The sequence below is a fragment of the Diadema antillarum genome, unplaced genomic scaffold, assembly GCF_040938485.1.
Source record: "Diadema antillarum isolate AM-2024a unplaced genomic scaffold, OU_Dant_1.0 scf00000053, whole genome shotgun sequence".
In the NCBI taxonomy this organism is placed as follows: Eukaryota; Metazoa; Echinodermata; class Echinoidea; order Diadematoida; family Diadematidae; genus Diadema; species Diadema antillarum.
Genome location: NW_027270942.1, coordinates 286,467 through 302,401, shown reverse-complemented (window position 1 = coordinate 302,401; position 15,935 = coordinate 286,467). Strand labels below are relative to the sequence as shown.

The following is a 15,935-nucleotide window of genomic DNA, read 5'->3' as shown; positions in this document are numbered from 1 at the left end:
ACAAAATCCAGACAACGTCTGGAGAACAAAATCCCTTGCCTTGGCGATGAATCCACAGGAGAAAGTGAAGTGTAACGTGAGGAGTAAAATCTTAACAGATACACACCGAAAACTTTCTCCGGGTTGGTTTTCATAACAACCTACTCATTCATGCGCGAATTTTAGGGGGTGCGATTAGAATCCATGCATGTGATCAGCGAGAGGTGTGTCATTCTGTTTGGACTATTGCATACCTGCCAACATTTCAAGATGAAATATCTTACTCATGGATTGCAAAAATCTTATTTCATACGCAAACTGAAGTTAAAAATCTTACTTTCAGTCAAATCTTCAGATAATACACATGAAAGGTACATCTAAATATTTTTGTAAAATCTTATTTCTCTGACAGAAAATCTTATTTTGCTATTTTTAATGTAAAAAATCTTACTGAATCTGATAAAATCTTATTAGTTGGCAAGTATGCTATTGCGCATACTTGTTGAGTGCATCAAATGAATAATACAGCGAGAGCGTTTCAACCGAAGGGTTGTCAGGGTAATGTTGGGGGCATGTCGAGGTAATGTCAGGGTAATTACCCCCAGCTGGCCAGGGTAGAATTTGGCAAAAGTTACAGCGACAATGTTTGAGCAACATTTTGCGAGGATTGTTTAACAGGCAGGGTAAAAAAAGATTGCACAGACAGTGTTAACTCTGGTTTGAAAGGATCTGTTAAAGCGGGGCTATGATAATAGTAATCACCATAATCATACAAGACCATCATCATTAACATCAGCATCAGCATCATGATCACGGCAAGGAGATCACAGAAAGAATACTAAATATACACAATCAACAACAACAAAAAAGAAAATAAGTACCATAAAAAATAGTACCATGTGACAATCATGAAACAGAATAAAGTTCACAGTTCAAAGTTCAAATGTGTTACTAACTGGTTTTGATGAACTTTACTGTGGGAAATGAAGACATATGCTTGCGTCTCATTTACATGTACATGGCATAACTTGCTGCTAATCCAGCAGGTACATTAGTGAGTTACCTCTCTTGTTTGTTGGTGGTTTTTTTTTCCTCTACACGATAACAATTCACATACACAACACTGACAAGTATGTCCATATGTACAGACTATCATGTACGTACCCCTTTCTGCATGGTTTTGGAACTCTACAGAGATTTATGTTTACAGAACTTTTCTTCTTCTTCATCTTCGTTCATGCATTCATAGTGATAAATGTAGCACAACTCAGATGGGCAATCTCAAAGCTTTGAAACCAACTGCGCTTAAATGGGCCATGACTATGTGTGCAATATTTCCCCAGTAAAATTCTTGCGATTCCAGGAGAATGCCGACTGCTTGGTGTAGTTCAGTTCATCAAACTGAACAATCAAAGCCATCAATTTTTCATTAATTCCTTCCGAAACTTCAAAGTCTTAGGATTGGGCAAAACATTTTTCCACTAAATCTCAATCAAAGACCTGAATTCACACAAGTGCAGATTTTCAACCTTGCATGAGAGAACCTCTCAAACAGTCAGCCTTTTGAATGTCCCAAGTGTACTCTGAAGAAAAAAATTCCAACCATATGTAATAACATCTCACGGTAAGTCACATCATCATTGTTATCTGTTTTCCATCCCAACAATACGTGCCAGAGTGCAGTTCCTGACCTTTGAAGTGTTCAACAAGCTTGACAGTAAAATCTTGCAACAAAAATTAAGCCACAGGTATTCAGCGAGTACACTCGAGACACAATGCACAACGACACACAAAACAAATATTCAACTCTGTAAACTTTCCAATTTGTTTACAAATAATGTGATGTTGTGCACAGTTTCACAACTGGAGTTGAATTAAAAAAAGATAAGGAGTAGAAATTTTGATAAGGGAGAAAACTTTCCCAAGCATATGACTGTAGCAGCATGCACTGTGGATAATGCAAATGGTACTGTACATGCCAAATATCTAACAAGTCTAATTTTGTTGCAAATCAGGACAACCCGACAATATTGCAAGGGATTAAATTTGTGACTCGTGAGTACTGTAATGAATGGAGAAATGTATGCAAGCATGACACATTCATGTCGGAATCAGACTTATATTATTGCGCATTGTTAAATTTGTGAATATCACCCAGCTGGCGAAATTCGCAGTGAAATACATGACTTATACGGTAAACCATTCAGGAAATGGAACATTCACACGGTGATATAAATGAGAACAGCTCTCTTGCGAGTCACAGGCACAAATTCTCAGAACTTTTCTTTGCACCTACTTTTTTTTCCCATGCAACAGCTCAATCAGCAAGGTTTGTCAATCTCTGAAATTGAGTCATCACGATATCAAACAGTGTCTTTTTAATCCATTACAAAACAAAACAAAAGAAAAAAAGGCTTTGTTGCACTGAATCTTGAATACTCATACCATACCCAGAAAAGAGTAGGGGTAAGAGTAATATTAGCCAACTTTTGGTACTTGCAACATGGTCAATATATTACGGTGATACCACAATGTCATATCAGATCACTACTGTACACATTACGGTCTATTCAAGTCATCACTACTCTTTGTCTGTTACACATAGGAATAAAGAATGCCGATACTTTGATGGGTGATGGCGAGAATATTACTTTTTGCTCCCCTTCTCCTCCTTCTTCTCGCCCCCCTTCTGCTGGTCCTGCTGCGTCAGGTTGCCCATGGCTCTCCGCACGTCCTCGCTGGTTGGGTCCACTCCGGGTAGGCTCTGGAGGACGCTCTGCAGGAACTCGGGGTCATTCATTACCTCTGAGAAGTCCTCATCGGGCTGAAGATGAAAGGGGGGGGGATTCAGAGGGGGAACATAAAGAAGGGGGCGAGGCTGCTGGTTTATTCGGGATTTATTCTGGTTTATTGTGGGCTTAAGCACTGAATGTGGAGGCATGAAAGTATGTGTTTTTCTTTGCTTTGTTCACATCATCCCTGTATCAATACACAATATACAAATTTGAGGAGTTTTACTTCAAAAAGAAATCTCCCAAAATGTTGGCATCAAGCACAGAGGTCATGAGCCTTAATTCTTACGTCTGATTCAGGGTGCTCACATTACAATGAACACAGTTATAACAAAATTTGGTTGCAACAAAGTAAAATTTCAGTTCCTAAAATTATCAATCTTTGAATATCCTCATATTCATTTTTGTTATCTTGAAGAAATTGCCTGTTCCAAGGACTTCGCTAAAATGGGAGTTATCTGTATTTCACTCCATTACAATTCCACGATTATCTTTCATCTGTATGACTAAATCCCTTGACTGTCTACCCTCCAAGTTCTATCTTGCAAAGTACACTGGATAGGTCGCACATAATAAAGACCTGGCAAAACCTGTGTAGAGCGCCATCTTAGTCTGGAGCACTTGACTGATTGTGATTTTAAGGGGCAATACCTTAGAGGCAGCTGATTCTGCAGCAGGTGTGTCCATCTCCATGGGCGTGGCTTCTTGTGAGGGGGGCTCTGCCGATGACGAGGGCAGGTCAGCTGCATTCATGACATGGTAGGAAGTCATCGGGGGAGGGGAGGGTGGGGAAGGAAAAGATACCAACTCGTCACCTTATACTGCACATAGTGTACCTACAGAAGCCTCTACCTCCATAGGATAATATCTCATGAGACGGTCTATACTTCTATCGCAATCAGCAAGTAATTTCACATCGAGGCTCATGGATATAGCCCATATCAAAAGAATTGTACCATCACATGATCAAGAATGAATGTACTATGGCTTACTGCTGTCCATTTAAAAAAAAAAGTAAAAAGAAAAAAAGAGATGTGCAAAGATGATACAATAAAGAATGTTTGCCATTAAACATATTCAAATCTATATCTTTTTTAATAGATGCATATACAGAAGTGATCAAACTTAAAGGGACTGTACAGTTCTGGTAGAGGTGAGGATTTAGCTTTTAATTTTTTGCGAGATATTCAGAAACCACTCTCTGAGATGTCAAAGAGCATACAATTTTAAAAGGCATCAAAAGTTTATTTGATGAAAACCGGTTTTGAAATGACTGAGATATCCAAAAACAAGGTAAAACAAAGAGATCCTGATAAAAGGCGTGGCCTGTCGCCTTTTATTATTATCATCACTTTTTTTTATATCTCGGCCATTTGAAAACCAATTTTCATCAAATAAACATTGAATCCTTCTTCATTTATATGCTCTTTCATATTTCACAAGAAGTTTCTCATTATCTCACTTAAAAATGTTATAAACCTGAATCCTCCCCTCAACCAGTACTGTACAGTCCCTTTAAGTGCAGGTAACTGAAGTTGATCATTTCATTTCAATCATTTATTGTCCATATCATGGATATTTGTTTTGTTCACATGCTTTTCACAAAACCAAACACATTGTATACAATACAATTTCATAAACAGCATTTAGATGACATATAAGACATAAGAGAGGCATCTTTTTGCCAACATTATAAAACATGAAAACATAAAAACATTAAAAAAATGTTTTGAATGTCTTGATAGAGCAATCAATGTTAATTATTCCTATATTTCCTATATTGCAAAATATACCCTTTAACATTCAGCGTAAGCACCCTCATTTGTCAGTAGCATTTCAGCCAATAAACACCCAAATAAATGAGGGTTGTGATTCCAATATTCTCGTGAAAATTACAAGTACAATATTTTCTGCATGTACAGTGCTTCCAACTAAAGCAGGTCATGTTCACCAGTTGTGCACTGTAAACTTACATGCAACTGTTTGGCGCAATGACATCTGAAGGGCATAGGCAATCTGCTCCTCTTCCGTCATGGCACCTAGGTCTGGGGTGGGCGTGTCCTCAAAGCCTCCCATGGCCTGGTTGGACATCACCAAGGCCTGCTCCAGCAGAGCCTCCTCGGAATCTACAAGATTAGAGATGAAAATAAAAACAACACAAACTTTCCATCAATCTCAGTGCAACAAATGTACACCTTCATATGCCAGGATGTTGCGCTTCATGCAAAAGTCAGAGCTGAATTTCTAGGACCTTGCATCAATTCCCTTCTTCCAGTTATCTAGACTTTTCTTCTTCCACAGTTATCTAGACTTTTCTTCACATCAGGTTCACTCATGCAAGTGTCATCCCCTATGAGACGTTTAAGTCATACGAAGCCTGGAATAATACTGTATATTTGGTTCTGTTCAAGTTGATAGAGAAGTTTGGTGAACCATTGGGAGTGTTTAGCAAATCAGCTCTTCTTTGAGTCATTTTGTATTACCTGGTACCTGTATTTGTCGCGCATTACACAGAGAAACTAGGTATGTGCCATATGATGAGGCTCACTCACTGCAAAACCAAATCAAAATGGATTTTGAATGTTTGCTTCTATAACAAAACTTATAAAGTCAATTCATACAATTTGCTGAAGAGCAAACTTTCACTGCACCTCACTGCTATCTTTTGAATAGTGAATTTAAAAAATAAAATGTACAATTTGACTACCAAAAGTAATTGCTCTTGTCCTTTATAAGGTTTCCCTTATTTCTATTACGTAAATTGTCTTGACATTGAAAACTAAGATGTGGAATATGCCAAATGTAATGAGTTACTGTATTACTCTTTGCATAGACATATAAATCACTCTTTTACATTGATTCACTGTATTTGGCTTATAATCCTGTATGAGTAACTTTCCTTTGTAATGTTTACCCAGAGATCTAATATGCTACTATTATGTACCATACTATATGAAGTCTTTTGGGATAATTGTGTTACACTTTGTAAATAAATGTGGCATTATGGCAAAAACCACATAGAAAAATAAGAATAGATGAACATATAATTCAGTATATATAATGCATTCATCATATTGGAACAAAAGGGTGTACATTTTGAGTGATCTAGTGGACTCTTGCTATAAGGAGCAATGAGAGAACAAATTCATCTTAAAACAAAGAATTCTTTCATTGTTCCAAAGTTCAAAGTTTCTTTGTATTTCATTTTGCTTCAACTCTGACAGGACAAGATTTCATTATTACAAAGTGAATCCAAAAATCCCAAAACAACACGAGTCCTTTAAAAAGATATAAAATAAATGTGGGGAAATACAAATAATACTCCTGCACTGCACGAATCACAAAGTATCTGAACAACGGGACAGTCTTCCATACACACTCTGCTGATGAGTTCAGTCTTTGACCTACCTGAGGGTTGGACAGCAGGCTTGAGGGAGGGATCGGCAGCTGCATCCTCTGGCTTCTTGGTGTCATCTTCCTGCCTCTGCCGCTGCTCTTCCATGGAGATGCGAAGGGCCTGGGATAAGAGATAACACCATCCAATCATCATCTTAGTGCAATTTGTCTTGCTTATTTTTTTTTTAAAGGCATAATTTACCATTTGCAGATGAAACAAAAACCCAGCATTAATGCTTCAAAATAGTTCTAAAATGTGAGCTAGGGATAGAAACAACATATATAAAAATTTGAACCAGTATAATCAATGTTAAGTATTGTTGAATATACAAAATGTGAACAATAGTTATAATAAAAATGTTTCCGGACTAAACCGTCTACAGTTCTGGTTTAATGAGAAAAATAGTGATATCTCCTTGTAATTTAGGCTTTATTGCAAAAATTTTATATGGTAGGGTGTTTTGTGATACAACTGACCTACACATAGGTATCAAAAGTGATATCTTGAACATTTTGTAAAGCACTGCTCCCAAAGGTAAACTGGACCTTTAAAGTCCACAGTCATTTGTACATCTCCACTTCCCCATTCAGAGATATTACAACTTTGCGAGGCACAGAGATGAGAAAGAGTTGGAAAGCAAAAACTGACATGAGCAATAAGCTAGTTTACAGTTCCAGTTAGCGCAGGAGCAAAAAAAGATCATTTCATTTGTACTATCAGGCACGTTGGTTTTTAAATTCACTGATTCTGGTCACCTAGTCTAAATGTAAATTCATTCTTGTTTGAACATGAATTTCATAAATTGCTATGTCGGGCAAGCTTATACATAATGTTGCACTGAAAATGAGTGAAGTGCCTGACGAACTGAGAAAAAAAGACAGGTCATTTGTACCAATGTGCACATGAGTTAATCGTGAACTGGCTTATTGGAAACCCCAATACAGTGCACTCCCGTTACAACGAACACGGTTATAACTAAATTCGTTATAACGAAGTAAAGCATCTGGTCCCAAAATTATCATCATTAAAGTCTATGGTACAAAATTCGCTTATAACGAACACGGTTATAGCGAAATTTCCATTATAACGAAGTCTTTTCCGAGCGCCGCAGACAAAGAAAAACAAAAGAAATGAGCTCCGTTATAACGAAATGCGAACTGCTTTTGAAAATACGTAGCGGAACAAGCATATAAATAGCGTCTCTAAGCTCTGCATGGGTGAACGCTTCACACCACTGTGTGTTCGCTCCTTGTGTCACGCACAGTTTCTGAGGGGAACTTGCGTTTATTATTGTATTGTACAGTTATCCCATCACATTTCACATAGCTTTCCAGTGTATGATGAGTATTCAGCAAACAGAATATGATATATATACGTGGTTTCCTTGTTTTGGTTATATATTGTATTTGTTCGGTTATAACGAAATTTCGTTATAACGAAAGAAAACTGCCGGTCCCGAGCATTTCGTTATAACGGGAGTGCACTGTAGTAGTGGTAGTGGCAGTAGTATCTAATGCAAGTAGAGTTAGCATCAGCAAATCATGAACAGCAAAAGTAGACAGATGGCATACATCCACATACACACACACACAGACCTACAAAAATGCTCACTGAACACAAGAGTATAGAGAATGTCAGAGTCACTGTAGAGAATGAGGCATAATTATGATGATGACTCAAAATGGACAAGACCAAACAACATCTGACGAACTCACCATTGCCAGTTCGGGGTCTGTGGAAGGATCAAAGCCAAAGTCAAACTCTCCACCAGTGGCCCCTGGAAGACCGGGCACTGCTCCTGAGCCATCCTCACCGACGATGATGGGCGAGTTCATGAGGGCATCAGAGAGAAGAGTTCCCGGTGGAATGGTGACGAGGTGCGACCTTCCAGATCACAGACAAAAAGAATAAATAAATAAGTAAATAAAAAATAAGAACACTCTAATACTCATGCTGATGTTCCAGGTAGAGTGTGTCACAACATAACCATAAGCACAGTTCCCTCCAGCATTACAAACAAAGACAGCATTACACAAAACAAACGAGGCACAACAAATTGCATGGTTCTAGAAGGGAGACTTCTTTAAAGTTTGGCCAAATAATGCCATAAATTCTGATACATCAGTCATGTTTACCAAGAGATCCATGGAGGTTTCTGTTGCTTCAACTGACATTTCATCCCTTTCTGTTCATCTCTGTTGACACATTGCCCCTGGCATATATTCAGTATGTGTGAGGGGCAATGTGACTGGTGGTGAATGGTTCTGTAAATGATTGCCTTAATATGCTCACAAAACTCTGAACACTTTTTTTTGGTGCTAATTACAATAATTCACCAATCATACTCTTGTTGGTCATTCAATTACAATATCAGCAATGAATACTAAACAATTTTATGACAACCAAATCATGCAATTAAATTGCACTTTTAACAGGTTTGGCTGTTGTGGTGGTAGGAGATTGATGAGGCTTGCTAAGTCCAGTTCTTGTAAAGCCAAATTCTAGCACTGCCCTGGCAGGATGTGCCAATCCAGCAGTGAGTGTCTATAATTGGAACATGCTGTGAATACTTGGGTTTAAAGTTTTGCTGGTTGGGAAATTGTAATAACTGTAAGAACTGAAAGCTAACAGGAAAGTCACTGCCTTTTGTGCTATATATCTGCTTCTCCACGTTTAGCCCGAAAGTCCTACACAACCACTTACCCTGTGCCTTCATTTCCATTGATTGTGTTGATAAATGCAGTCAGCTTATCTGTATTCACCCTCTGATTAGGAAAAAAAATGACAGAAAGCAAAGAATAACAATATCCCTACCAGTCTCTTCAAACAGCAAGTACAAACATTTTGGTGAAAAGGAGGGAGAACTCGACTTGTGGTATATTCTCCACACATTCACAATGTGTTTCAAGAGTCTGTATTTAATAAAGTGATGAAACACTTTCATGAAAAAATGCACGCATTTTATACCTTCAGCAAAACTGCAATAGCACATAAAACTCTGGACCACAGCTTCAAGAAATGAAGAAAAACCCTTGCATGCTGAAGACTGGTCCGGCACGTGTGTCATAATACTGAGTATTGACTTTCCTTCAAACGTTAACCATCCCAATATCTATGAGGAATAAATATGCTACAACCAATACATTCTGGGGCTTTAAGCTTATACCAGTCCATATGATATATCAAAGAAATAAGTACCTACACTGTAAAAAACATATCATGCTATGGTGAACAAATGGCACTACACAAGCAGAACAAAAACACACATACAGAAAGAAAAGTAATTATAGAGTAAAAGCGATAAACACCAGCCACCTACATGTACATCAATTGTCAATCAGAACTTTTAATAACATTGTACTAGATGTCTCTTGTCCCACTACATAGGTAGAGTGTCCATTCAATAATATGAATACATACCAAAGAAAGTTTTCCTAAATATCAGTACTAATTTAAGATATCATGGATCACATATTCAAACTTACATCTTCTCCAAAGTTGATGACATCGACAGAAACTTTCTCCTTCTTCAGTTTCTTTGCCATTTTCACAAGCTAGAGGGTGGAGGAAAAGGTTGCAAAGAGCACATAACCAAATTTCATATTCTGGGGTGTAATGAGACTAAAGTCCTTGTTTAAGAGCTGTGGTTGACATGATCAGTCCTAAACACTGATATATGCAAAGTATGCATAAAATGCAGAATGTTGAGTGTAAGTCCACGATATAAAACAACAATGGCACATTTCTCATTCGAGTACAGAGGCACGTCTGTTTTACCTCAATGGAATTTATGCAACGACAAAGTCTTCATGTCATATCATGAACTTTTTATCTGTGAGACACATGTCTCTGTTTACACACTTAACATATTAACATTTTTTTTTTCTTTTTTTACATCTTGAGCAGTTTTGCACTGCAATTGTAAGCACAAACATGAATGCATTTAGAGTAAACTCTGAGAGCCCTTTACAGCCATTATAAAGATTATCGGTACAAACCTCTTTTTCTTCATTCTCAACCGGGCTGCCAACAAATGCTACAATCCTCATCCGGTGATTTTTCCCTTGTCTGTGCTTCAGTGCCAGCTGGAAATGATGTGAGATTGAAGCAAAACAGGGATATAACACATGGGCTGCATTGAGTGACACTGAACATTGGAAACAACCACAAGTAAAGATGGTACTAGACTGTGCAAAGCATCATATTATATACAGTAGAACATTTTTATTTCTAATTATATCAAATGTTATTACCAATTAAATGAGTTATGTCTCTTTAATGAAGAAGATATACATAATTCTTTAAAAAGGCAACGGTAATCTGAAAAATCATCTCCATGTTAATATAATCATGTACATTTTGATCACAAAAATGTAAGTAGGATCAATTGCTACACATGCTCACATGGGCAACCCTGATACCAGTCATGAAGCTCAGACTCCCTTTCGGAGTGACCTGATGAAGCCTTGCGAGAATACGCCCAACATCCGTAGTCATGGTGACAAGGCATTTCACCCTGTGAGATAGAATAAATATAAGGGGGAAAGCAAATCTTCATTTAAGGCTTGTTTGGCTCAACAGTCAACTCAATTTCTATGTCAAATTTTTTTTTTTTTATCGGAGAGAACCAAGCTGTACTACAGTGTACTCCCATTATAACGAGCATGGTTCTAACGAAATTCCGGTTACAACAAAATAAAAATTCAGACTGCAACATTATCTGTTCTATGCTTTTTATTGTTTATTTTTTCAGTTATAACGAAAGAAAACTGCCTGTCCCAAGGACTTTGTTTTAATGGTCGTCCACTGTATACTGTTTTCAGGGACGAAAATGAGTGGGACATGATGCACACTTTCAACATACGCTGCGTTTCAAAACACCGTAGGGATCCACAGTCAATGAAATGACTACCTGGTAATCATGATGATCACTGCATCAAACTGATCTGCAGTATACATCTCAGAATAAACAACAATAAAATTATGTTATGATGTTCTCACTCTTCATGAAAACCACACATACTGACAGCAAAGGAGATCACTGAGATTATCCCAAACAATTCACTACAAATCACATTAAATGTCTTGCTCTGATTCTATGACCGTGAAATCCACTAATGTGAATCTTATTGCACTTTCATTTAAAAAAAAAAGCAAATCGCAAGACAATCTGGTGGCATTTGAACACTCCATCTCCTGACAGGACTTCTTTATCAATTCCTACAACAATCATATCAAGACTGTGTTTCTGCTGTTCAGAGTATGGTATTTACTTGCCAACTTACTCTGAGAGTGTTATTAGACCAACTGTGTTCTCAGGGTTAGATCTGGTCTTAGACAGGCAAACCAGATTAACGGCATCTTGCTGGGCCTGGATCCTTGTTGGTATGAAGTCTCCATTCCGCATAAATTCACTTGTGTCCACACTATTGGAAAAAGAAATGAATGCAAATAGATAATGTATAAATACATGAAGTGGTCTGAGAATTTGTACCATTCCCTCCTCCTCCTCCTCCTGTGATAACATTCCTCAGAGATAAGGAAGACAAATTATTACGCCATGAAATCATGATCATGAAATCCATCTTGGCACAGGTCAACATATAACCTTCCATCACCAATGACAAGAGGTGCAGAGACAGTTAGCTTTACAGCATCACAAAGTATATAATTATGATTGATGCTATCAACTTTTCTGATATTCAATAGGGGGTTCCTACAAAAAAAACAACAACAACAACAAAAAAAAACCTATGATGGGACTTAAATTCACATGTTACAAGTTCTAGGTCTATGTAAAGTGTTGGGTGTTGTCCAGCTAACTAAAGTAATTGTCCCGGGCCCTGGAATAGTGTCTTTTGTCCACCTGAGAAGGAAGAACCTGCTAATCCTCCTTTTGTCTAAGCGGACAGCGGGCGGGCGTACTCTATTGAAATCGGCAGGCCTTTGTCCACGCGCAATTCCTATGCTAGCGTGGGGACGATTAGTTACATTCACCAAAACAAAAGGATGAAAGACTTGACCGACGGACGAAAGCTGACCCTCTTTGAGGGACAAAATCAAAGCAGCTTCCCGCAGGACAGTATCCAAGCGGAACAATGCGAGTGGAACCGCATAGACATTACACGCAGATTCAATAGCATACACACGCGTGGTTTACCTATGAGACTTTTGATCGATACACATCTCGCAGAGGGTGCGAACGCTGCGGATTTTCCCGACGCGAAAAAAAATACATGTAGCTGAAAAATCGTGTATTTACTCAAAATTTTCCAATGTAAGCATGTTCATATTTTTAGTGGAAACGATGGCTATGCTAATCAGCTACCAGTACATATCATTGGCAGTTGCTTGGTGTAACACATTACGGTACCACAAGAACTTAAATGATCAATGCTTTTCTTGCTCTTCTTAGTCGCCGATCGGCGACCACGGCACGTCAGGACTAAGGTCGCCGTTCGGCGACCATGGCACGTTAAGAGTTAATCAGAAGAGGATAGACCTGGATGCTTAACTTCTGTGGAATCTTCCAGTATCTTCAGTAAAGGTAAAGGTAAAGATCTCAGCAATTTGCCCTCTCAAACAAAAACTGGGGACACAAATAATGAATGCAATTAGACAATGACAGACAAGCAATGAAAATAAATTATCCATTTGTGCAACCTCTGGTCTGGTCGGTCACCAAGTTGCGAAGACAAGGAAGAGACTCTCTACAAATCTAATCTAAAAATTCAAGAAAATCGAGCTGAACAACATTATTCCCACTATACCTTGATTTTGTTAAAAAAAGAAGTAAAAAATCAAGTGGCCCTTGATTCGACAGCTTCCATGAATAGACCACTCTTACAAATAAAGATTTCCTGAAATTCATGAATAAAAAAAAGCGCATGTCAAGTACGAAATTCAATCTATGCAACTACCTCCACACGTATTCTGAAGAGCACAACAGTGGGCCATGTCACCAGACCCCCAAAATCATTGTCGCGACCCTCCCGGGTCAGCTCGCGTAAGCAGTTCAACAGGTAAGTAACGGCCTAACGGGTAAGTAAAGTTGCATAGCAACACATATAGACTTGTTTCATTCCAAGTTTCGAAGTTACTAGTCTGTTTATCTGCATTAAATCTGTACAGCGTGTACACCTACAGCCAAGATGGCAGCCATTCCTGAGATAACTTGAGTGTTTTCGCAATATTTATATTTTGCATGCCACCCGTGCCAGAACTTGCGGTATATCACCATGGTTCGATCGCAACGTGTTGTGTATGCGTTGAATCTCTCGCATAGTAATAGTAATACATTCCATAGACAGGGCGAGGGCACGGCGCAGTACGTCGTGAATGTCGAAGCATGGACATCCGGGGCCGAACAATGAGTACAGGCGTTCGAACGATGATCGCAGCGCAGGCGTTTGGATCATGCACGCTATTTTGCTTCCGCAATTTATTGTCGAACACTGGGTAACTTTAATACTTTATTCCAAGTTTTGGAAATAGAGATTATTACTATTACATTACATTGGGGCTAAGTAAAAAGTGAAGAATAGGCTTTCTAAATAACACGATAAAGTCACATGCATGTGCATTGAACAACTTGTTAACTCCACATGAATCTATGGGTGTAGAGTCTAGATTTCTAGATCTACAAGTAGAATCTATTACACTTAGGCCTAGATACTTGGCACTACAGTAAGTTCAGTGTAGCTCCATGCCGCACAGTGCCATGCCTAGACAGGAAGATCCGTCTGTCCGGAGGACTCCTTTATATTTTGCCATTAACGCTGTCCTCCGTAGACAGACGGAAGGTATCAGTACCCATTGCTGTGTGGATGTTCTTAACCACTGTCTCTATGGAAAATTGGGTGAGGTACCTCATCCTTCTCGATTGCGTCTAATTCACGGCCCTAGGTCGGCAAATTTAAGCTTGCATAATGAAATTAGCTTTTTAAGAATACATTGCACTCACCAGATTAATGAATAATCCAACATTTTATTAGAATTTTCAACGTAAAACACAGCCTGTCGCGTCGTCACATTAAAACTGCAGAAACATACACTATGAATATATTAGCCAATCACATGCGAGGTAGTTTCTACGTGTTTGTTTAACTAAAACACGTACCTCGCATGTGATTGGCTTACAGATTCAAAATGGCGACTTACTGCTCGCGAACGGCGATGTTGCGATATCGATAAAATTTCTGCATTATAACGGAATTTATGTAAGTATTTCGATTGCACAATGTGAGAAATTTATCCCAAATATTGCTGCATAATGTGTCATGTCATGTCAAACTTGTTTGAATGTAAGCTGTCTGAAATTTGGTTTATCGTAACGTTTGCTGTGCGCGACTGCCCCACACAGGAGCCGCAATCATTGACTTCGGTCTGTATACGGAGGGGATCCGTGAAGCCAGACGAAGTCTCCGTGGAACATTCCCCGACGGACAGATACAGACCGATCTTTCGGTCAATGTCATGCCATGCATAGGCATAGCGGTTCCATGACATTTGCTCCTGCGACAATTAGATCTACTCCCATGATATATCTGCATGCTAAGCCAAACGTAAATTCAACCCATAAACGTAACCCTAACCCTAATCCTAATTCTCACATCAAACTAAACCTAAAACCCTATCACAACCCTAACCCTAACCCTAAGTCCTTAGAGAAAATAAGACCGGAGCAATTGTCGCAGGAGCAAATGTCGTGTCACCAGGCATAGCATAGGCCTTATAACTACGTAACAAACATAGGTTCGATACTAACACGATATGCAAGATATGGGACTACACAATTCTACACGAAATTGCTTCATCACTTATCTACACATATCAAGGATTAAAAGGTAAGCTTTCGCTTTATTGTAGAAACAAAATTAATCGATTCCAATGATCAAGAAACATATTTTCATCTATTCTAAAAGCATAGGTGGTTTTTCTTACCAAATTACGGTACTTTCAAGCACCATTGTTGATCTTTCTCGATTAAATCTGCAGCGGAATGAGGAGAGCGAAGAGTGACGAAGACAACTGTAGATGGCGCTATCCTTCAAATTTATGTTCATCATCAGATCAGAGTCAAGTCGGTACAATGCACGCGGTGCTCTTTGCTGAACATCTTGAAAATAATGATTGTTTAAACTTCTGCTTCTACTTCTACTGTGATGCCTGTCACTCAAAGCCTCTTCTGGAACTTTTCTTTGTAATATTTCTCACTCTTCGATGCACTTTCACTGTACTTTCGTGACTTGGTAATAAGCCTACACTGCGACACTTCACAAAATCTCACAAAGGTCCATAAAAAAGAGAGATACTAGTAATAGATCGATGATTATGAAGGCCTTTGTCGGCAGAGTTAACGTTTCTGCCTGCTGCAGGCCTACAATTCTCCACAACTTCTTTCAGTATCAAATAAATGCCATTTTTTTAGTAAAACGCAAAACCATCAGTGATGAGATTATAAAGCTAATGTTGCAAATTTGGTGATTAGAGTAAAATCAAACACGCGTGTACGGTTGATATTGTTTGTTTTCTGAACATTGATGTCAGTTTCAACCACATGAGGAATGATTTATCATCGATAATCTCCTTTTAGGCCGATTTTGTTATCAAAACAACCATGACTACCGACTAAAACCCTCTTACTACAATTGAATCGCAACTCTACAATAGCTGGCCTATTTCGATGCCAAGGACTTGGTTTATTCTGAAAAAGAGGGGAAACTCGTTACGGTACTTCTTCTAATCCATACTTTTTGTGACATGAA

At 38.5% G+C, this 15,935-nt stretch overlaps 1 protein-coding gene across 1 annotated transcript; it reads right to left on the bottom strand.

The window, feature by feature from the left end:
- Positions 1 to 936: 936 nt before the first annotated feature.
- LOC139715635 (26S proteasome non-ATPase regulatory subunit 4-like) lies at positions 937 to 15,178 on the bottom strand. Its single transcript, XM_071627192.1, has 11 exons — positions 15,112 to 15,178; positions 11,454 to 11,594; positions 10,573 to 10,684; positions 10,167 to 10,253; positions 9,654 to 9,722; positions 8,872 to 8,933; positions 7,884 to 8,052; positions 6,180 to 6,288; positions 4,745 to 4,897; positions 3,423 to 3,514; positions 937 to 2,803 (listed from the first exon to the last, which is right to left on the bottom strand). The coding sequence occupies exons 1-11, from the start codon at positions 15,135 to 15,137 to the stop codon at positions 2,627 to 2,629; spliced, it is 1,197 nt and encodes a 398-aa protein (XP_071483293.1). The 5' UTR covers positions 15,138 to 15,178; the 3' UTR covers positions 937 to 2,626.
- Positions 15,179 to 15,935: the final 757 nt, after the last annotated feature.

Excerpts from the sequence above, each read along its gene's own strand:
- LOC139715635 (XM_071627192.1), bottom strand. The coding sequence starts at position 15,137 with ATGGTGCTTGAAAGTACCGTAATTTG. Across the intron at positions 10,685-11,453 it reads GGTCTAATAACACTCTCAGA|GGTGAAATGCCTTGTCACCA; the intron begins GTAAGTTGGCAA and ends TCTATCTCACAG. Across the intron at positions 2,804-3,422 it reads CAGAATCAGCTGCCTCTAAG|CCCGATGAGGACTTCTCAGA; the intron begins GTATTGCCCCTT and ends TTTCATCTTCAG.